A 22942-nucleotide genomic window follows, 5' to 3' on the forward strand; every position below is an offset into this window, starting at 1 on the left:
CATATATACAGTAGACCTTACTGCTCTCTAAAGACCATATACATAGTAGACCTTACTGCTCTCTATAGTAACATATATACAGTAGACCTTACTGCTCTCTAAAGACCATATACATAGTAGACCTTACTGCTCTCTATAGTAACATATATACAGTAGACCTTACTGCTCTCTAAAGACCATATACATAGTAGACCTTACTGCTCTCTATAGTAACATATATACAGTAGACCTTACTGCTCTCTAAAGACCATATACATAGTAGACCTTACTGCTCTCTATAGTAACATATATACAGTAGACCTTACTGCTCTCTAAAGACCATATACATAGTAGACCTTACTGCTCTCTATAGTAACATATATACAGTAGACCTTACTGCTCTCTAAAGACCATATACATAGTAGACCTTACTGCTCTCTATAGTAACATATATACAGTAGACCTTACTGCTCTCTAAAGACCATATACATAGTAGACCTTACTGCTCTCTATAGTAACATATATACAGTAGACCTTACTGCTCTCTAAAGACCATATACATAGTAGACCTTACTGCTCTCTATAGTAACATATATACAGTAGACCTTACTGCTCTCTAAAGACCATATACATAATAGACCTTACTGCTCTCTATAGTAACATATATACAGTAGACCTTACTGCTCTCTAAAGACCATATACATAATAGACCTTACTGCTCTCTATAGTAACATATATACAGTAGACCTTACTGCTCTCTATATTAACATATATACAGTAGACCTTACTGCTCTCTAAAGTCCATATACATAGTAGACCTTACTGCTCTCTGAAGTCCATATACATAGTAGACCTTACTGCTCTCTATAGACCATATACATAGTAGACCTTACTGCTCTCTAAAGACCATATACATAGTAGACCTTACTGCTCTCTAAAGTCCATATACATAGTAGACCTTACTGCTCTCTAAAGTCCATATACATAGTAGACCTTACTGCTCTCTATAGACCATATACATAGTAGACCTTACTGCTCTCTAAAGTCCATATACATAGTAGACCTTACTGCTCTCTAAAGTCCATATACATAGTAGACCTTACTGCTCTCTAAAGTCCATATACATAGTAGACCTTACTGCTCTCTAAAGTCCATATACATAGTAGACCTTACTGCTCTCTATAGACCATATACATAGTAGACCTTACTGCTCTCTAAAGACCATATACATAGTAGACCTTACTGCTCTCTAAAGACCATATACATAGTAGACCTTACTGCTCTCTAAAGTCCATATACATAGTAGACCTTACTGCTCTCTAAAGTCCATATACATAGTAGACCTTACTGCTCTCTATAGACCATATACATAGTAGACCTTACTGCTCTCTAAAGACCATATACATAGTAGACCTTACTGCTCTCTAAAGACCATATACATAGTAGACCTTACTGCTCTCTAAAGTCCATATACATAGTAGACCTTACTGCTCTCTAAAGTCCATATACATAGTAGACCTTACTGCTCTCTATAGACCATATACATAGTAGACCTTACTGCTCTCTAAAGACCATATACATAGTAGACCTTACTGCTCTCTAAAGACCATATACATAGTAGACCTTACTGCTCTCTAAAGACCATATACATAGTAGACCTTACTGCTCTCTAAAGTCCATATACATAGTAGACCTTACTGCTCTCTATAGACCATATACATAGTAGACCTTACTGCTCTCTAAAGACCATATACATAGTAGACCTTACTGCTCTCTAAAGACCATATACATAGTAGACCTTACTGCTCTCTAAAGACCATATACATAGTAGACCTTACTGCTCTCTAAAGTCCATATACATAGTAGACCTTACTGCTCTCTAAAGTCCATATACATAGTAGACCTTACTGCTCTCTAAAGACCATATACATAGTAGACCTTACTGCTCTCTAAAGACCATATACATAGTAGACCTTACTGCTCTCTAAAGACCATATACATAGTAGACCTTACTGCTCTCTAAAGACCATATACATAGTAGACCTTACTGCTCTCTATAGACCATATACATAGTAGACCTTACTGCTCTCTAAAGACCATATACATAGTAGACCTTACTGCTCTCTAAAGACCATATACATAGTAGACCTTACTGCTCTCTATAGTAACATACAGTATATACAGTAGACCTTACTGCTCTCTAAAGACCATATACATAGTAGACCTTACTGCTCTCTAAAGTCCATATACATAGTAGACCTTACTGCTCTCTAAAGACCATATACATAGTAGACCTTACTGCTCTCTATAGACCATATACATAGTAGACCTTACTGCTCTCTAAAGACCATATACATAGTAGACCTTACTGCTCTCTAAAGACCATATACATAGTAGACCTTACTGCTCTCTATAGTAACATACAGTATATACAGTAGACCTTACTGCTCTCTATATTAACATATATACAGTAGACCTTACTGCTCTCTATATTAACATATATACAGTAGACCTTACTGCTCTCTATAGACCATATACATAGTAGACCTTACTGCTCTCTATAGTAACATACAGTATATACAGTAGACCTTACTGCTCTCTATATTAACATATATACAGTAGACCTTACTGCTCTCTATATTAACATATATACAGTAGACCTTACTGCTCTCTATAGACCATATACATAGTAGACCTTACTGCTCTCTAAAGACCATATACATAGTAGACCTTACTGCTCTCTAAAGTCCATATACATAGTAGACCTTACTGCTCTCTAAAGTCCATATACATAGTAGACCTTACTGCTCTCTATAGACCATATACATAGTAGACCTTACTGCTCTCTAAAGTCCATATACATAGTAGACCTTACTGCTCTCTAAAGTCCATATACATAGTAGACCTTACTGCTCTCTAAAGACCATATACATAGTAGACCTTACTGCTCTCTAAAGTCCATATACATAGTAGACCTTACTGCTCTCTAAAGACCATATACATAGTAGACCTTACTGCTCTCTAAAGTCCATATACATAGTAGACCTTACTGCTCTCTAAAGACCATATACATAGTAGACCTTACTGCTCTCTAAAGACCATATACATAGTAGACCTTACTGCTCTCTATAGTAACATACAGTATATACAGTAGACCTTACTGCTCTCTATATTAACATATATACAGTAGACCTTACTGCTCTCTATATTAACATATATACAGTAGACCTTACTGCTCTCTATAGACCATATACATAGTAGACCTTACTGCTCTCTATAGTAACATACAGTATATACAGTAGACCTTACTGCTCTCTATATTAACATATATACAGTAGACCTTACTGCTCTCTATATTAACATATATACAGTAGACCTTACTGCTCTCTATAGACCATATACATAGTAGACCTTACTGCTCTCTAAAGACCATATACATAGTAGACCTTACTGCTCTCTAAAGTCCATATACATAGTAGACCTTACTGCTCTCTAAAGACCATATACATAGTAGACCTTACTGCTCTCTAAAGACCATATACATAGTAGACCTTACTGCTCTCTAAAGACCATATACATAGTAGACCTTACTGCTCTCTAAAGACCATATACATAGTAGACCTTACTGCTCTCTAAAGACCATATACATAGTAGACCTTACTGCTCTCTAAAGACCATATACATAGTAGACCTTACTGCTCTCTAAAGACCATATACATAGTAGACCTTACTGCTCTCTATAGACCATATACATAGTAGACCTTACTGCTCTCTGAAGTCCATATACATAGTAGACCTTACTGCTCTCTAAAGTCCATATACATAGTAGACCTTACTGCTCTCTAAAGACCATATACATAGTAGACCTTACTGCTCTCTATAGACCATATACATAGTAGACCTTACTGCTCTCTAAAGTCCATATACATAGTAGACCTTACTGCTCTCTAAAGTCCATATACATAGTAGACCTTACTGCTCTCTATAGACCATATACATAGTAGACCTTACTGCTCTCTAAAGACCATATACATAGTAGACCTTACTGCTCTCTATAGACCATATACATAGTAGACCTTACTGCTCTCTAAAGTCCATATACATAGTAGACCTTACTGCTCTCTAAAGTCCATATACATAGTAGACCTTACTGCTCTCTAAAGACCATATACATAGTAGACCTTACTGCTCTCTAAAGTCCATATACATAGTAGACCTTACTGCTCTCTAAAGACCATATACATAGTAGACCTTACTGCTCTCTAAAGTCCATATACATAGTAGACCTTACTGCTCTCTAAAGACCATATACATAGTAGACCTTACTGCTCTCTAAAGTCCATATACATAGTAGACCTTACTGCTCTCTAAAGACCATATACATAGTAGACCTTACTGCTCTCTAAAGACCATATACATAGTAGACCTTACTGCTCTCTATAGTAACATACAGTACCAGTCAAAAGTTTTAGAACACCAACTCATTCAAGGGTTTTTCTTTATTTTGACTATTTTCTACATTGTAGAATAATAGTGAAGAAATCGAAACTATGAAATAACACATATGGAATCATGTACTAACCAAAAAGGTGTTAAACAAATCAAAATATATTTTTTATTTGACATTCTTCAAATAGCCATCCTTTGCCTTGATGACAGCTGTGCACACTCTTGGTATTCTCTCAACCAGCTTCATGAGGTAGTCACCTGGAATAAATTTCAATTAACAGGTGAGCCTTGTTATAGGTTAATTTGTGGAATTTCTTTCCTTCTGAATGCAATTGAGTCAATCACTTGTGTTGTGACAAGGTAGAGGTGGTATACAGAAGATGGTCTTTTACCAAATAGGGCTAAGTCCATATTATGGCAAGAACAACTCAAATAAGCAAAGAGAAACAACAGTCCATCATTACTTTAAGACATGAAGGTCAGTCAATATTATTTGACCAAGAAGGAGAGTGATGGAGTGCTGCATCAGATGACCTGGCCTCCACAATCACCCGACCTCAACCCAATTGAGATGGTTTGGGATGAGTTGGACAGCAGAGTGAAGGAAAAGCAACCAACAAGTGCTCATCATATGTGGGAACTCCTTCAAGACTGTTGGAAAAGCATTTAAGGTTAACTTGGTTGAGAGAATGCCAAGAGTGTTCAAAACTGTAATCAAGGCAAAAGGTGGCTACTTTGAAGAATCTCAAATATAAAATATATTTAGATTTGTTGAACACTTTTTTGGTTACTGCATGATTCCATATTTGTTATTTCATAGTTGTTATGTATTGACTATTATTCTAAAAAAACAGCCCCAGACCATTATTCCTCCTCCACCAAACTTTACACTTTGGCACTATGCATTTGGGCAGTTAGCGTTCTCCTGGTATCCACCAAACCCATATTCGTCCGTCGGACTGCCTAATAAAGTGTGATTCATCATTCCAGATGGTCCAATGGCGGCGAGCTTTACACGACTCCAGCCGACGCTTGGCATTGCATAGTGATCTTAGGCTTGTGTGTGGCTGCTCAGCCATGGAAACCCATTTCATGAAGCTCCTGACAAACAGTTATTGTGCTGACGTTGCTTCCAGAGGCCGCTTGGAACTTGGTAGTGAGTGTTGCAACCGAGGACAAATTATTTTAACGCACTACGTACTTCAGCACAAGGCGGTCCCATTCTGTGAGATTGTGTGCGCTACCACTTCGCGTTGTTGCTCCTAGACATTTCCACTTCACAATAACAGCACTTAGAGTTGACCAGACCAGCTCTAGAAGGGCCAAAATTTGACAAACTGACTTGTTGGAAAGGTGGCATCCTATGATGGTGCCAAGTTGAAAGTCATACTTACCTGTATTAATGGCACCTGTTTGAACTTGTTATCAGTATAAAAGACACCTGTCCACAACCTCAAACAGTCACACTCCAAACTCCACTATGACCAAGACCAAAGAGCTGTCAAAGGACACCAGAAACAAAATTGTAGACCTGCACCAGGCTGGGAAGACTGAATCTGCAATAGGTAAGCAGCTTGGTTTGAAGATATCAACTGTGGGAGCAATTATTAGGAAATGGAAGACACACAAGACCACTGATAATCTCCCTCGATCTGGGGCTCCACGCAAGATCTCACCCCGTGGGGTCAAAATGATCACAAGAACGGTGAGCAAAAATCCCAGAACCACACGGGGGGACCTAGTGAATAACCTGTAGAGAGCTGGGACCAAAGTATTAAAGCCTACCATCAGTAACACACTACGCTGCCAGGGACTCAAATCTTGCAGTGCCAGACCTTTCCCCCTGCTTAAGCCAGTACATGTCCAGGCCCGTCTGAATTTTGCTAGAGAGCTTTTGGATGATCCAGAAGAAGATTGGGAGAATGTCATATGGTCAGATGAAACCAAAATATAACTTTTTGGTAAAAACTCAACTCATCGTGTTTGGAGGACAAAGAATGCTGAGTTGCATCCAAAGAACACCATACCTACTGTGAAGCATGGGGGTGGAAACATCATGCTTTGGGGCTGTTTTTCTGCAAAGGGACCAGGACGACTGATCCGTGTAAAGGAAAGAATGAATGGGGCCATGTATCGTGAGATTTTGAGTGAAATCCTCCTTCCATCAGCAAAGGCATTGACGATGAAACGTGGCTGAGTCTTTCAGCATGACAATGATCCCAAACACACTGTGGGCAACAAAGGAGTGGCTTCATAAGAAGCATTTCAAGGTCCTGGAGTGGCCTAGCCAGTCTCCAGATCTCAACCCCATAGATAATCTTTGGAGGAAGTTGAAAGTCCGTGTTGCCCAGCAACAGCCCCAAAACATCACTGCTCTAGAGGAGATCTGCATGGAGGAATGGGCCAAAATACCAGCAACAGTGTGTGAAAACCTTGTGAAGACTTACAGAAAACGTTTGACCTCTGTCATTGCAAACAAAGGGTATATAACAAAGTATTGAGATAAACTTTTGTTATTGACCAAATACTTATTTTCCACCATAATTTGCAAATAAATTTCTTAAAAAATCCTACAATGTGATTTTCAGGAATTTTTTTTCTCATTTTGTCTGTCATAATTGAAGTGTACCTATGATGAAAATTTACAGGCCTCTCTCATATTTTTAAGTGGGAGAACTTGCACAATTGGTGACTGACTAAATACTTTTGTGCCCCACTGTATAGTAGACTTTGCTTATCAACATGCATTCCTGTTTTATTGCCTTTTTTAAACATAGCATATTTTCATCTCAGTAATGGTACACAAAACTGTACACTTTTTAAAGCTCTCCCCTACTCAAAAACAAATTTCATGCAGTGATTTGATCTACTCTGCAAAAACCACAGTAGAGACCTAACTACCCACATACCACCAGTCTGATACAGAAAACCTTAGCTCCCTATATTCCTCTGTCTGATTATCCCGCCCTCTCTCCCTCCACCCCCACCTCCCTCCCTCTTCATGCCATTGGTCTTGTTTGTCTTTCCTTTTCCCCTGGGCTCGGGGTTTCCTGTAGGGTTGGGCAGCTTCATGTGAGCCATATCTTCCAGACAGCTGTAAAATAGCAGGCCTCACTCCCTTTCCTTCTCTCCTGCCCCACTCTCTCTCTGAATTATTCTCTCCCTCTCTCTACTTCCCAACCTTTATCGCTCTCTCTCCCCACCCTTTCTTGTTCTCCTTCATTCACTCTCACCTCCCCCTCTCTCTCGCTTCCCTGTGCCCTCCCCGCTCTCTCACCTCCCCTCTGTCACTCTCGCACCTCCCCCCCCTCTCTCTCTCGCCTCCCTCTCTTGCTTCCCCCCTCCCTCTCGCTCACCTCCCCCACTCTCACCTCCCCTCTGTCTGTCTCTCGCGCTCTCCTTCCCACCCTTTCTCGCTCTTCTTCATTCTCTCTCGCCTCCCCCCTCTCTCTCGCCTCCCCATCTCATATATATATAAAAATCTCACTTTCCATTCATTCTCCCCTCCACCCTCTTTCCTTCCCTCTCTCTCTCCTTCCTTCCATCTCTCTCCTCTCAATGTCTTTTTCTCTCTCTTTCCACCATTTTGTTTCTCACCAGGCTCCAGTTTTCAGAAGCCAGCTCATTCATCTTCACCCAACGGTCTCTTTCCTCTGTTTCCCTGAATATCTAACAAACACAGACCAAGTGACTCTGGCATTCTGTTCTTGTTATCACTGTTGTGTGTATAATGCATATTGATATATCAAGGTAAAGCACATGTTTGACTGCAGTCATGTGGGTTTTATTATTCAGAGATACCAACCAGTCCAGCCACTGGAAGCTTAGTGAGCCCATTCCCTGGTGATGGCAGGACCATCATACAGAGAGGAAGCACCAGGGAGAATAGCTAGCAGATGTCTGTGTCCAGTTGCAGGTGGTTCCTTTTAATTTAGAAAATGCTCAGTTATAAAAAATAAATAAATGTTTTGCTCCATGAAGGAATCCAAATATGTGTACGTCACTATCTTGTCTATTTCATCATGGTGGCACACACATCATTGGATTCCTTCATGGAGCAAAACATGTATTTATTTTAATAACGGAGCATTTTCCAAATTCAAACGAACCTCCTGCAGCTGGTCACAGACATTTTAGAAGATACAATCTTCATTCTCGATTCGGCCAAACATGTATCACCAAATTAATTAATTGTCTGGGCTACACCAAACAGTACCTATCCTGTAACAGTTAGACCTGCAGCACATTAGCCCATTACAATCTACTAACTACAGGGAGAGAGACAAAACATGCTTAGTAAGCTCGCTGTTGGAAAGTCTCCCCTCAATTCAAGCCATTCAGGGATGCTAACTACCTTTAGTATGGTTGGTATGGTTTTGGAAACATAAGGAACGTATCTTTCATATCAGTGAGAAATGATTTCCAAAAAACAAAACACCTGTGTGTAAACAGAAGACAGATGCAGGCCACAAACATGTTGTCACTGAAAAATACTGTCGGCCGCAACTGTGTTAAAACCGGTTAAAACAGTCTACAGTAAGTGTAGATTTTGCATTTGTGAAATTATTTTGATGTGAAATTAAAGTAGAGGGGTTTATGTTTGTAGAACCGTTGAGAATGGATTCATGTTTAGATGGAGTATTTGTCTGTTTTGGCTTCCAGAGACAATTGGCCTCTAAACAGAACATGTAAGGCCCTTGGACAATACGAAGTGGTGCCACTCTGAAAGGTTTGATGTTGCAACCCAAGCTCCTGTTGATCTTTCCACAGGCCACAGACTGGTGACATACTTGTGCACCCACTTCTTGCTCTTTTCAGATTAAGCATTATTTCAGGCCCCCATTAACACAATTTCCTCAATCACTATCCTCTTCTAGTTTAGTTAATTTATATCACACAGATCCATAGATTTATTGTGAGGTGTTGTGTGGTGGAAGAGTAGTTTGTTGATGAGCTACTCACGGCTGACACAGTTTGGCCAGGTCCTGATCTGTGGTTCCCGGGTGGAGGCCGCGGATGTAGAGGTTAGTTTTGCTCAGCTGCTCTCCACTGAGGCTGCCGCTACTGCTGCTGCTGGTGGTGGTGTGGTTGGGGCTGGGTGGAGCCATCTGGTGGCTGGAGGACACATACGTCGGCTGGGGCAAGACAGAGACAGGATATGACATCAGCAACATGATATGATGACATTGGGTAGTAGCTGGACAGCATGTTACGGGAGATGTGGTTCTGGGTGAGATTAGATATTTGGTGGTAACGTAATAGGGGAGTTTGGTAAAACAAATTTGCGTGTAGAGTAGGTTAACCTTGCTTGAGTTGAGATTTTATGCCTATAGGCTTTAGCACAGAAGGCTAAGATGTGCAGGAGACAGATTTAAATGCCAAACTGTCACAGTGCAATCCTGCAGTCCACCATCTTGAAAAGGCACAAGCATTAGATAAAGTCAGTGCTGTTATCAGTCAACTCTCCAGGGGCCTCATTTATCAATATTGCATAGAAACTATTTAAAAATACTACTTATGAATGGAATTTAGAATGGTCATACAAAGTGTAATTTATCAAAAAATCCTACGAGCGTCATACACACACCGCTAGGAGATAATCATTGGTAAATACCAATTGTTCTCAGCCTCAGTTCTTGTGCACGACCTTTGCTGTTTGCATTTCGAAACACCCCTAACTATCCATATACTGTATGGTCAAAATCATCTCTTTAAAACCTGTGGGGAATATGACTACCGGCTCTCACAGTCTACATCAGAATTAGATGTTCATCCATGTATCTCAAATGTCAAATTTCGAAGATATTCTACACGTTAAATTTGGAAGAGTTTAAGTTCAGGCTTTAACTCCAAATTCTTAAGGTTAGGCATTAACTCTAAATGGTTAAGATAAGTGTTAAGGTTTGGAATAGGCTTATAAGAAAAATATCAAAAACAACTTTCTATTGCAGGAATTGAACTTGCAACCTTTGGAATCAGGGGCAGATGCTTACGCCCATCCCGGTCCACAAAACTGAAACCAACATGAAGGTAACAGTGCTCACTATTGCTTCTAGTGGCCGGTTTCCACGTCATCGCCTGACATCCTTAGACATGGATGGACGTCGAATGCTGACTTGTATCACAGGTGACGTGGCTGGAATATACAATGCTGTGTCATGAAATACAATGGCGCTAAGAGAGGAAAAACAGTTTCAGAGACTGAACTAGACGTGCTAGTGTCAGAGATTGAGTACAACCAGAAGGTTATATTTGTCTCACTCAGTTGTGGCTTGACCGGTAAAAAAACATAGCTACAAAGAGATGACCATTAGGACAACTAAAGATGCTTTAAAACGAGTAGGTAACACTCATCCACTCCCTCCTGTAGGACTATAGGCCAACATTGCTGTTCTGCAGAATGATTGAGTTGGGCATTCCACCCTGGCCACCACATTCAGCAGTGTCTTTTGCACATCGCATAACCTATCACCTACACATTAAGTGTAGAGGCCTTTTCTGTTCACATAGTTGAAATCGTTTTGGAATGGTGATTTTATGGCAACGTGGGGGCCATTTGTATTTGGGGACCCATTGATGGCATCATGGTAAAGAAACCCCTCTTGGAACCCCTGTTGTTCAATGGTGTATGGAAATTGTATGTGCTACTGTTCGTTTAGCTGATTTTTAAAATGTATTTTAACTAGGCAAGTCAGTTAAGGACAAATTCTTATTTACAATGACGGCCTACTCCGGCCAAACCTGGACGGCACTGGGCCAATTGGGCGCTGCCCTATGGGACTCCCCATCACGCCCGGGTGTGATACAGCCTGAATTAGAACCAGGTACTATAGTGATGCCTCTTGCACTGAGATATAGTGCCTTAGAGCGCTGCACCACTCTGGAGCTGATGATTGTCCAAAACTTTGGCTCATTGAGGGCTGTGAGATGCCGATGGACAAGCTCCCACTGAAACGTGCCAGTTGCCAAACACCAGAGGGTGGATAGGACTTGGATGTGCACCGGAATGGCATGTGTTCACCTTTTTAAAGTAGGTCTTAAAGCTGCAATATGCAACTTTTTTCGGGCGACCCGACAAAATCTTATGAGATTGGTTTTGGGAAACAATATCTGATGAGCCAATCTGTACTTTCTGCAAAAAAAGTCCCACCTGTCTCTAAAAAAAACGTTCTCTGTGAAATGCAGCATGTGCCAAATCTAACAACAGAGCAAGATCAGACATCTCATTCGATTTCTCATTTTCTCAGACTTTTATAGTATTTCAACAATGGTTTCACTTTCACACATACCTTTAATTTAACAAATGACTGTAAATGATATGGATTATTATCATAACAAATGAACTGATTTGGTCAGATTATATAGCATGTCAATATGTTGCATCAATTCACAATGGAAATACAATGAACTGAAACATTCTGATGTATCATTGCTCTCACAATTTCACACATTTTCAATATATACAGTATTTTCCCCATTCTACTCTTGCAGTTCCCTTATTTCACCACTTGATACTGTGTGTACGCATAGTCATGTCTGTGTGTAAATTTACCACACTCTCAAGCAAACGTTCATCTTGATAAACCTCACACTTTGCGTGGAAAGGATCCCACGCATGGTTTACACATAGATTTGTGTCTATGCATGATTGACGAATGAGGCCCCAGGCTTCTCATGGCCCCACTGAGTGTAGCCTAATTTACACAAATCAATGAAGAAAACAATTAGCAAAAAGGCAACATTTCAAAATGGTACCCTACAGATCTGGGGTCAGGGCTGACAAATCAATAGCAATTTGCTTAGGGTGGTAGGTAGCCTAGCAGTTAAGAGTGTTGGGCCACTAATCAAATGATCATTAGTTCGAATACCTGAGCTGACAAGGTGAAACATATGTCGACGTGCCCTTGAGCAAGGCACTTCACCCTAATGTTTTCCAGGGGCGCCGTGCTACTATGGCTGACCTTGTAAAACAACACATTCCACTGCACCTATCTGGTGTATGTGACAATAAAACAGTTTTTGTAATCTAACTACACTGCCTGCTAGATAGGCTTTCAGTGTACTTAAATGTCTGTTAGATGGGCTTTCAGTGTAGTTAACTGTTTGCTAGATAGGCTTTCAGTGTACTTAAATATCTGCTAGATAGGCTTTCAGTGTACTTAAATGTCTGCTAGATGGGCTTTCAGTGTAGTTAACTGTTTGCTAGATAGGCTTTCAGTGTACTTAAATATCTGCTAGATAGGCTTTCAGTATAGGAATACCCTGATCTGCTAATAGGGCAATATTAACATAAACATTACCATCTTGACCTATAAATCACCAGACCGTAGATACACTTCTAGACAGAGAACTCTTCACATTAATCACATTAATTATATTTCAGTTGAGTCAGCACTTTACACGGCTGCTATAGCATCAAGTCAATTTATATCAATACTGAGCTTTGGAGTGGAAATCAGTTACTGTTCCAACCAATGACAGGCCATTGTGAATCAATGCTGTCAATTTGGTGGAAAAAGAGATTGCACATATTAGATACAGTAGAAGGTGAAAGCAAGCAGTGTGTCTCAAAATGGATGAAGCTCAGTTAGCCTAATGAGCTTCATTCCAGCCCTCTGTAGTCACCTCCCACTCTGTTAATAACCCCCAGCTCCACTCTGCTTCAGTACTGACCTTGTGGTGTCCAACTAGCTGGGACCGTTGTTTCCTTTGCTCGTGATTGGTGACCTGCTCTAATGAAACAATTCCTCCTCCTCCTCCTCTCACCCTCCTCCTCCTCCTTCTCCTCTTTCTCTAACAACTTACATCCTTCCCCAAACCACTGTTCTTGTCACACCCTGATCTGTTTCACCTGTCCTTGTGATTGTCTCCACCCCTCCAGGTGTCGCTTGATTTCCCCAGTGTATTTATCCCTGTGTTTCCTGTCTCTCTGTGCCAGTGTATTTATCCCTGTGTTTCCTGTCTCTCTGTGCCAGTGTATTTATCCCTGTGTTTCCTGTCTCTCTGGGCCAGTGTATTTATCCCTGTGTTTCCTGTCTCTCTGTGCCAGTGTATTTATCCCTGTGTTTCCTGTCTCTCTGTGCCAGTGTATTTATCCCTGTGTTTCCTGTCTCTCTGGGCCAGTGTATTTATCCCTGTGTTTCCTGTCTGTGCCAGTGTATTTATCCCTGTGTTTCCTGTCTCTCTGGGCCAGTGTATTTATCCCTGTGTTTCCTGTCTCTCTGTGCCAGTGTATTTATCCCTGTCTTTCCTGTCTCCCTGGGCCAGTGCATTTATCCCTGTGGTTCCTGTCTCTCTGTGCCAGTGTATTTATCCCTGTGTTTCCTGTCTCTCTGGGCCAGTGAATTTATCCCTGTGTTTCCTGTCTCTCTGGGCCAGTGTATTTATCCCTGTGTTTCCTGTCTCTCTGGGCCAGTGTATTTATCCCTGTGTTTCCTGTCTCTCTGTGCCAGTGTATTTATCCCTGTGTTTCCTGTCTCTCTGTGCCAGTGTATTTATCCCTGTGTTTCCTGTCTCTCTGGGCCAGTGTATTTATCCCTGTGTTTCATGTCTGTGCCAGTGTATTTATCCCTGTGTTTCCTGTCTCTCTGTGCCAGTGTATTTATCCCTGTGTTTCCTGTCTCTCTGGGCCAGTGTATTTATCCCTGTGTTTCCTGTCTCTCTGGGCCAGTGTATTTATCCCTGTGTTTCCTGTCTCTCTGTGCCAGTGTATTTATCCCTGTGTTTCCTGTCTCTCTGTGCCAGTGTATTTATCCCTGTGTTTCCTGTCTCTCTGTGCCAGTGTATTTATCCCTGTGTTTCCTGTCTCTCTGTGCCAGTGTATTTATCCCTGTGTTTCCTGTCTCTCTGTGCCAGTGTATTTATCCCTGTGTTTCCTGTCTCCCTGGGCCAGTGTATTTATCCCTGTGGTTCCTGTCTCTCTGTGCCAGTGTATTTATCCCTGTGTTTCCTGTCTCTCTGTGCCAGTGTATTTATCCCTGTGTTTCCTGTCTCTCTGTGCCAGTGTATTTATCCCTGTGTTTCCTGTCTCTCTGTGCCAGTGTATTTATCCCTGTGTTTCCTGTCTCTCTGTGCCAGTGTATTTATCCCTGTGTTTCCTGTCTCTCTGTGCCAGTGTATTTATCCCTGTGTTTCCTGTCTCTCTGTGCCAGTGTATTTATCCCTGTGTTTCCTGTCTCCCTGGGCCAGTGTATTTATCCCTGTGGTTCCTGTCTCTCTGTGCCAGTGTATTTATCCCTGTGTTTCCTGTCTCTCTGTGCCAGTGTATTTATCCCTGTGTTTCCTGTCTCTCTGTGCCAGTGTATTTATCCCTGTGTTTCCTGTCTGTGCCAGTGTATTTATCCCTGTGTTTCCTGTCTCTCTGGGCCAGTGTATTTATCCCTGTGTTTCCTGTCTCTCTGGGCCAGTGTATTTATCCCTGTGTTTCCTGTCTCTCTGGGCCAGTGAATTTATCCCTGTGTTTCCTGTCTCTCTGGGCCAGTGTATTTATCCCTGTGTTTCCTGTCTCTCTGGGCCAGTGTATTTATCCCTGTGTTTCCTGTCTCTCTGGGCCAGTGTATTTATCCCCGTGTTTCCTGTCTCCCTGGGCCAGTGTATTTATCCCCGTGTTTCCTGTCTCTCTGTGCCAGTGTATTTATCCCCGTGTTTCCTGTCTCTCTGGGCCAGTGTATTTATCCCTGTGTTTCCTGTCTCTCTGGGCCAGTGTATTTATCCCTGTGGTTCCTGTCTCTCTGGGCCAGTGTATTTATCCCTGTGTTTCCTGTCTCTCTGGGCCAGAATAATATTTATCCTGTCTTTCTACTCCTCTACCTTTCTGTCTTCACTCAGTTTTGTATTCAACATGGCCTTCAAAATATCCAGCAGCACCGAGCCTTGAACCCCTCCATAAATCAGAGGAGTTTTACCACCCCTTCATTTATCACTGTTACTCTCTCAGAGCCCCTTCTTTCACCATGCCCATTCTACATCTCTAATCTGCCTCTCTTCAGCATCAATAGTAAGCAGTGCATTGTTTGTTTCCTACAATCACAACCTCTTCCTGTCTGGAGACCCTATCAGGAGGGATGCAGCTGCCTGGGTACTGGGTAGATAGGATCTGTACATGGCTGGTGAATGGGAGCTGGGACTGGGGATGGCTATAGAATCTGTATGATACTTGGATGGAGATGTATGGAGCCTGGTGGTGGACAGGAATTGTATGTTTAATAGTTATATAATCTGTATGCTGGAAGGAGCCTAAGCCTAGATGAGGCCTGTCTGGATTTGTCTGTTGGTTGGATGATGGGGGTGGATAGATGGGCATCGGCCTGCCTATAGGATTTGTGTGATGCTTGACAGAGGATGGAGCCTGGGCTTGGTGCTGAATAGAGCTGTGTGCTGCTGGATGAGGCCTGTCTGGATGGGGCTGGATGGATGGGCGTGGGCTATTGAGACCTGTCTGGATCTATGTGTTGCTGGGGGAAGCCTGTCTGGATGGATGGGCGTGGGCCATTGAGGCCTGTCTAATTGGAGATGTGAGCTGGTTAGTGGAAGGCGCTAATCCCTCTCATGTGCTCTCCGGTCAGAAGGTACTGACTCATTAAGGCTGCTCTGCTATGCTCTGTTCATTCTGAGAAAAGGAAGATGGCAGAGAATCAGATGGATCCATACCCACTAGGCTCCCACCTGCCCCAACCCTGCCTGTTGCCTGCCTGCTTGCTGCCTGCCTGCCTGCCTGCCTGCCTGCCTGCCTGCCTGCCTGCCTGCCTGCCAGTTACAGGTGTTATCTTCTGACACACAGTACAGCAGGGCTCCCATGAAAAAGAGATGAAAACATTCCTGACCTGGCATGTGTCTGTGTCCACAATGTACAGTATGTAACTGTACGGCTGCACATGATGTAGTTTTGCTCACACAACTCGCACATGAGGTGAATCTCAAAAGTACTTTTCTCGATTCCTCGAATCCACTCTCCTTGCCTCCTCAAAGCTTCATAGGGAAGCAAGGAAAGCCTTTGAGAAGAAGATCCAAGGAGTGAAACGATCCTAGTATCATTTATACGCAGTTCTCAATAAAACACACTTTCTAAATCTGTCAACATTGCACATTTGGCACAAATAAATTAAACATTGCACATCTATTCAAATTCTGCAAAAAGTATTCAATTGTTTTATCTTAGACTTCTATCTGAAAAAGCAAAGGGTTACCTGCTTGGCACAAGTGATTTTCAGAGGCACTGTACAAAATATAATGTTTATGAAAATACACAAGCTCTCTATTTGCTGCCTGGTACTGTATTCTGCTACAGTGTGCAGAAAAGGTTTTGGGAAAAACAAAAGATGGTGGAAAAATAGCGATGGCAGCCTTCTGATACTTCTACTGCAACCTGCAACCTCACCAACAACTTAGAGACAACTGGTGAGGCTTCATTCTTCTCTCCCTCTCTGAGTCAATCTAGTTCTACATTCAAAAGTGCAAAAAACCTAAACCAGCAAACTGTTGTTTTAGATATGCAAAAAAAGACAGTGAAGAAAGAGGAACACCCAGGGTTTGAGAAAAGGGGTTAACTTCAGTCTGTACAGAGAAAGGAAATATTTGCTGGCTCCCTTGTGCATGGGAACAGAACCACTGACAGCCAAAGAAGTCAAGGTATGTAAAACAGAGTGTGGAAAAAAAGAAGAAAATGGGAGAAGAGAGAAGGGGAAGGGATTGTAATCAAAAGCAGGAGAAAGAAAGAGAAAAAATCTGTGAATTCTTCTCTTTGCTGGACCCTTTTTTCTCGTAGTAAAAAGACACAGAGCAGAGTTTACCACTTGACGTTGGTTTTACAAGTTTTCCCCCAGTAACTTTTGAGCTCTCACAATGAGACTAAACGTTTTCCTGGCAAAAAAAGGCTTGAGTTTGCAAAAGCAGAGTAACAGACACCCCTTCTATCCTGAAATGAGCACATTGTTTGAAACCAGAGTGAGCGTCCCAAATGGCACCCTACTTCCTATGTAGTGCACTGCTTTTGACCAAGGCCCATAGCACTCTGGTCAAAAGTAGTGCACTACAGGGAATAGGGTGCCATTTGGGACATAAACAGAATTCCATGAATTCCAGGTCATTAATCTGAGCAATCTGAATTCCTGCCAACCATGAGGCAGGGAAAGGAATAACACAGCCCGGGAGGAGGGAGCTAGTGTTATGTTTCACGAAAGTTAAACACTACCTAGGCCTGTTTCAGCAATGTTCAGAAACAAGTAACATGTGAAAACATCAGGATGAAAACTAGGATCACAAAAAAGTTCATTCTAATTCTGAATTGTACAACTATCTGTGGAAAAACATATGCTTTATAGTTTCTTCATTAAAATTCCCTTAATACCTCACCATCTAACACCCCATATTCAACTTCAGCATTATATTCTGTTCTTTGGATGTTCCATAGCAAAATCATCAGAGTACGTCTTTAAAGTGGCAATCAGCAGATGAAACAATAACAAAGCGTCTTCCCCGCCACTATTTCTGTAAAAAGACGGCCGATGAGGCTGGAGAAATGTAACCACCGTCAAATTCATAGACAGACAGAGCTATGGATGCAAGGACGGACCATCCATGATATCAAAAGGATAGTTTAAATCATGTTTTGAGGCTGTACAGTGTTTGTTTACATTTACTTTGTTTACAAACATTGGAGTAAAACAAGCTTACATTTTGTGTTCTGATGGGGTACGACAGTTGAATTAAGCTCATGAGGCATTTATACTTCAAGAATCAATGGGTATATATAATTAATTTATAAGTCAAGAATTGGATGTAGCACCTGCAGATTGCACTTTTAAATGGTTAATTTTAAAATAAAATACATCTTATCAACTACCAATCAACATCAGTATCATTACAAACTGCTTCAACTGTTGCAAATATGTTACATAATAATCCATCAGCATATTCAATTGAACTAGTTCAGTAGGCTACAGTATTTACAGCTGTGCACTAGCATTTTACATTCAGACAACTCTAATGTGGATGCAACATTAGATAATTATTGGTTACTAATGCCAATAGTAGATCTATATACACTACCGGTCAAATGTTTTAGAACACCTACTCATTCAAGGGTTTTTCTTTATTTTTACTATTTTCTATATTGTAGAAAATTAGTGAAGACATCAAAACTATGAAATAACACATATGGAATCATGTAGTAACCAAAAAAGGGTAAACAAATCAAAATATATTTTATATTTGAAATTCTTCAAATAGCCACCCTTTGCCTTGATGACAGCTTTGTACACTCTTGGCATTCTCTCAACCAGCTTCATGAAGTAGTCACCTGGAATGCATTACAATTAACAGGTATGCCTTGTTAAAGGTGCATTTGTGGAATTTCTTTCCTTCTGAATGCATTTGAGCCAATCAGTTGTGTTGTGACAAGGTAGGGCTATTTGGTAAAAGACCAAGTCCATATTATGGCAAGAACAGCTTAGATAAGTAAAGAGAAACGACAGTCCATCATCCCTTTAAGATATGAAGGTCAGTCAATACGGAAAATGTAAAGAACTTTGAAAGTTTCTTCAAGTGCTGTCGCAAAAACCATCAAGAGCGGTGGAAATTTGTCCTTTGGTCTGGAGTCCAAATTAGAGATTTTTCGTTCCAACCGCCAATCTAAAATATATTTTGATTTGTTTAACACTTCTTTGGTTACTACATGATTCCATATGTGTTATTTCATAGTTTTGATGTCTTCACTATTATTCTACAATGTAGAAAATAGTAAAAATAAAGAAAAACCCTTGAATGAGTAGGTGTTCTAAAACTTTAGACCAGTAGTGTATATTGATTCAAAAATATAAATGCAACACGTAAAGTGTTGTTTCCATGTTTCATTAACTGAAATAAAAGACCCCAGAAATGTTCCATACACACAAAAAGCTTATTTCTCTCAAATTCTGTGCACAAATTTGTTTACTTCTGTTAGTGAGCATTTTTCCCTTGCCAAGATAATCCATCCACCTGACAGGTGTTGCATATCAAGAAGCTGATTAAACAGCATAATCATTACACAGTTGCACCTTGTGCTGGGGACAATAAAAGGCCACTCTAAAATGTGCAGTTTTGTCACACAGCACAATGCCACAGATGTCTCAAATTTTGAGGGAGCGTGCAATTGGCATGCTGATTGCAGGAATGTCCACCATTGATTGCAGGAATGTCCACCAGAGCTGTTGCCAGAGAATAGTATGTTCATTTCTCTACCATAAGCCACCTCCAATGTAGTTTAAGAGAATTTGGCATTACATACAACCGGTCTCACAACCGCAGACCACTTGTAACCACGCCAGCCCAGGACCTCCACATCCGGCTTCTTCATCTGCGGGATCATCTGAGACCAGCCACCCGGACAGCTGATGAAACTGTGCCCCTACCCAGTCATGTGAAATCCATAGATTATGGCCTAATGAATGTATTTCAATTGGCTGATTTCCTCATATGAACTGTAACTCAGTAAAATCATCGAAATTGTTGAATGTTGCATTTATATTTTTGTTCGGTATATATTCAGCATTTCTATATCTGTAAGAGTAACTGTTTTATATTAGGAAAACAAAGCCAACGTTCCCAGCCATTTCAAGGGGTGGGGCAAATAAAGAAAGCTATTATATTTGGTTAACTTACGTTGCGATCTTTTCAAAGAGAGACCTTATTCTCATCAATATGTAAAACTGATTTGACACATCCAACAATTGGTCGTTGGGTTTACAATTAGCCTTTTGTATTAAACGAGAGAATGAGCGCAAAATGATCTCTGGGATATTCGCAGCGCAAATTTAATCCGTGCATTGACTTTCTCTGTGCCTATGGATAAAGAGAGGAAGAACACTAACGTTCGGATCGCCCCCGACACATAGACTATAATTAATTAATTATACCGGTATCCTATTCTATTATCTTTTCCCAATCTTATTTGGAGGATAGAAAACAGTTCAAAACAATGTTAAATCTACAAAATAGCCTACAGTTAATTTCTATATGGTCCACTTTCAAGGACACTGCAGTTTATAGCCGAGCAACCTAACTGCCAAAGCCGATCCAGGAATGATAGCGGCATATACTATACACTACCATTGGCATAACATTCAGATGGAGTAAATATAATACAGTATCGCTTTACCTTTTTACTAAGTCTGCTGGTATAGCCGTTGTATGGGTTGAATCCTGTCCTTGGCGGCACAGAGAGCAGCATTTTACAGCACTGTGTCCGGAGCGGAGAGCACAGCCAAGCAGGCAGTCATCAGCTGACGTCAGCCAAGGAAATTCAGATTGGAAACTGACTGGGGTTGTGATTTGAGTGGCGCTCTCCCAGCTCTCAGCCATTGGTGTAGCGGCAGCCTATGTATATGTGCGTTGAAGAGCGCGCTTTCTGTGTTCCTTTTTCCATGTATGGCTATTTAGTAAACCTGGACACCACCAGACAGATAACATGTAGGCTTTAGACGTAATAACTTTTTAATGTTCCTATTGTCTGTACACACATTTCACTTTCATTGGTATTGTATAAAGGCTTGTATAGTCCTCAAAAATATTATACACTATAAATACATATCATTAAATGATATCTAACATTTGGACTAAAAGTCTAATAGGCCTATAGGTTACTAATATTGACCATGGCCCAACTGATATTTTACCAAAGGCGCAAGGCATTACACCATCACAATCACTATAAAGTATGGCAGTGGGTCATGAATGATCTCTAAACCTCATGTCATGTTCAGGACACTGATGTATTTGGATGGCTCTTATAATTATGTAATGACAGTGTTTTTATAGTCAACTGCAAGTCGCTTGGCAACACAGTCAGTCCCTCAACCCTCTCTCTGCCTTTGCTCCTTGTGTATCTACCCTGATTAGCCCTCAAGGGTGCACAACATGTGTATGCAAGTGTTCACTCTCATCTACATAGTAGTATAAGTGTGAATAGAACAGAGCAGAATCAAATCAAATAGAATACCTCGATTTTTTCCAGAGAGAACTTCGGTTGCGGCATTCGGATTAGATAGTAAACACAATGAATTCATTCACATGACAGATTCAACTGCAAATGTTCTTTCAGATACTGAAATGCACCGCAACAAATGACAGTTAAAAACTCCTTTAAAGGCCAGTTTAGGCCAGTTTGGACTAGGCAGAACACAGAAATAGGCTCCCATTTATCTCATTGACATATTAGGAAAACTGGGATTTCACCCAGATTTCATCATAGTGTCTAGTCAGACAGAGTAGAAGCAGAGCGGAATGTATAATAATTGTGTTCCGTCTGTAAAGTTCCAGGACAGTGTGAGTAAAGTGACTTATACCAAATCAAGGAAATGTTGTTACCGGATGGGTGCAGGAGCATTGCAGTTTGATCTGAGTTATAGTTTGGACTTGAATTAACACAGGAATATTGAACATATTTTAGATTATATTGTTTTATTTTCATGGGGGGACATGTAGGCAATAACAATTGTAAGCAGACTAATGTATGTACCTACAATGTTATTTCCACAGACAATATAACAATGTTCGATATCTATGGTTGTTAAATTGTAACTACCGGCAACCATGTGAATACACAGGTTTTTGACACCTGTTGTGAGCTGAAGAGGGGCCAGAACTGTAGGTTTGGACACTTGTTGTAAAGTGAGACCAGAACTGTAGGTTTGGACACTTGTTGTAAAGTGAGACCAGAACTGTAGGTTTGGACACTTGTTGTAAAGTGGGACCAGAACTGTAGGTTTGGACACTTGTTGTAAAGTGAGACCAGAACTGTAGGTTTGGACACTTGTTGTAAAGTTAGTCCAGAACTGTAGGTTTGGACACTTGTTGTAAAGTTAGTCCAGAACTGTAGGTTTGGACACTTGTTGTAAAGTTAGTCCAGAACTGTAGGTTTGGACACTTGTTGTAAAGTGAGTCCAGAACTGTAGGTTTGGACACTTGTTGTAAAGTTAGTCCAGAACTGTAGGTTTGGACACTTGTTGTAAAGTGGGACCAGAACTGTAGGTTTGGACACTTGTTGTAAAGTGAGTCCAGAACTGTAGGTTTGGACACTTGTTGTAAAGTGAGTCCAGAACTGTAGGTTTGGACACTTGTTGTAAAGTGAGGCCAGAACTGTAGGTTTGGACACTTGTTGTAAAGTGAGTCCAGAACTGTAGGTTTGGACACTTGTTGTAAAGTGGGACCAGAACTGTAGGTTTGGACACTTGTTGTAAAGTGAGACCAGAACTGTAGGTTTGGACACTTGTTGTAAAGTGAGTCCAGAACTGTAGGTTTGGACACTTGTTGTAAAGTTAGTCCAGAACTGTAGGTTTGGACACTTGTTGTAAAGTGGGACCAGAACTGTAGGTTTGGACACTTGTTGTAAAGTTAGTCCAGAACTGTAGGTTTGGACACTTGTTGTAAAGTTAGTCCAGAACTGTAGGTTTGGACACTTGTTGTAAAGTGGGACCAGAACTGTAGGTTTGGACACTTGTTGTAAAGTTAGTCCAGAACTGTAGGTTTGGACACTTGT

The 22942-nt window shown here is 41.0% G+C and overlaps 1 protein-coding gene across 2 annotated transcripts in view; it reads right to left on the reverse strand.

Moving 5' to 3' along the window:
* The window catches only part of LOC110532684 (RNA-binding motif, single-stranded-interacting protein 2), a 40668-nt gene extending 19477 nt beyond the window's left edge, over nt 1-21191 (reverse strand). For both annotated transcript variants that reach the window (XM_036988703.2, XM_090185208.1), the window contains exons 1-2: nt 20564-21191; nt 9391-9563 (exon numbers count right to left, since the gene is read on the reverse strand). In XM_036988703.2, the coding sequence (XP_036844598.2) occupies nt 9391-9563; nt 20564-20635 (245 nt within the window). In that variant the 5' untranslated portion in view covers nt 20636-21191. The remainder of the gene's footprint in view (nt 1-9390; nt 9564-20563) is intronic.
* Nucleotides 21192-22942: the final 1751 nt, after the last annotated feature.

This window comes from Oncorhynchus mykiss, chromosome 9 (genome assembly GCF_057628025.1).
Source record: "Oncorhynchus mykiss isolate SJ-2025 chromosome 9, ASM5762802v1, whole genome shotgun sequence".
NCBI classification, from domain to species: domain Eukaryota; kingdom Metazoa; phylum Chordata; class Actinopteri; order Salmoniformes; family Salmonidae; genus Oncorhynchus; species Oncorhynchus mykiss.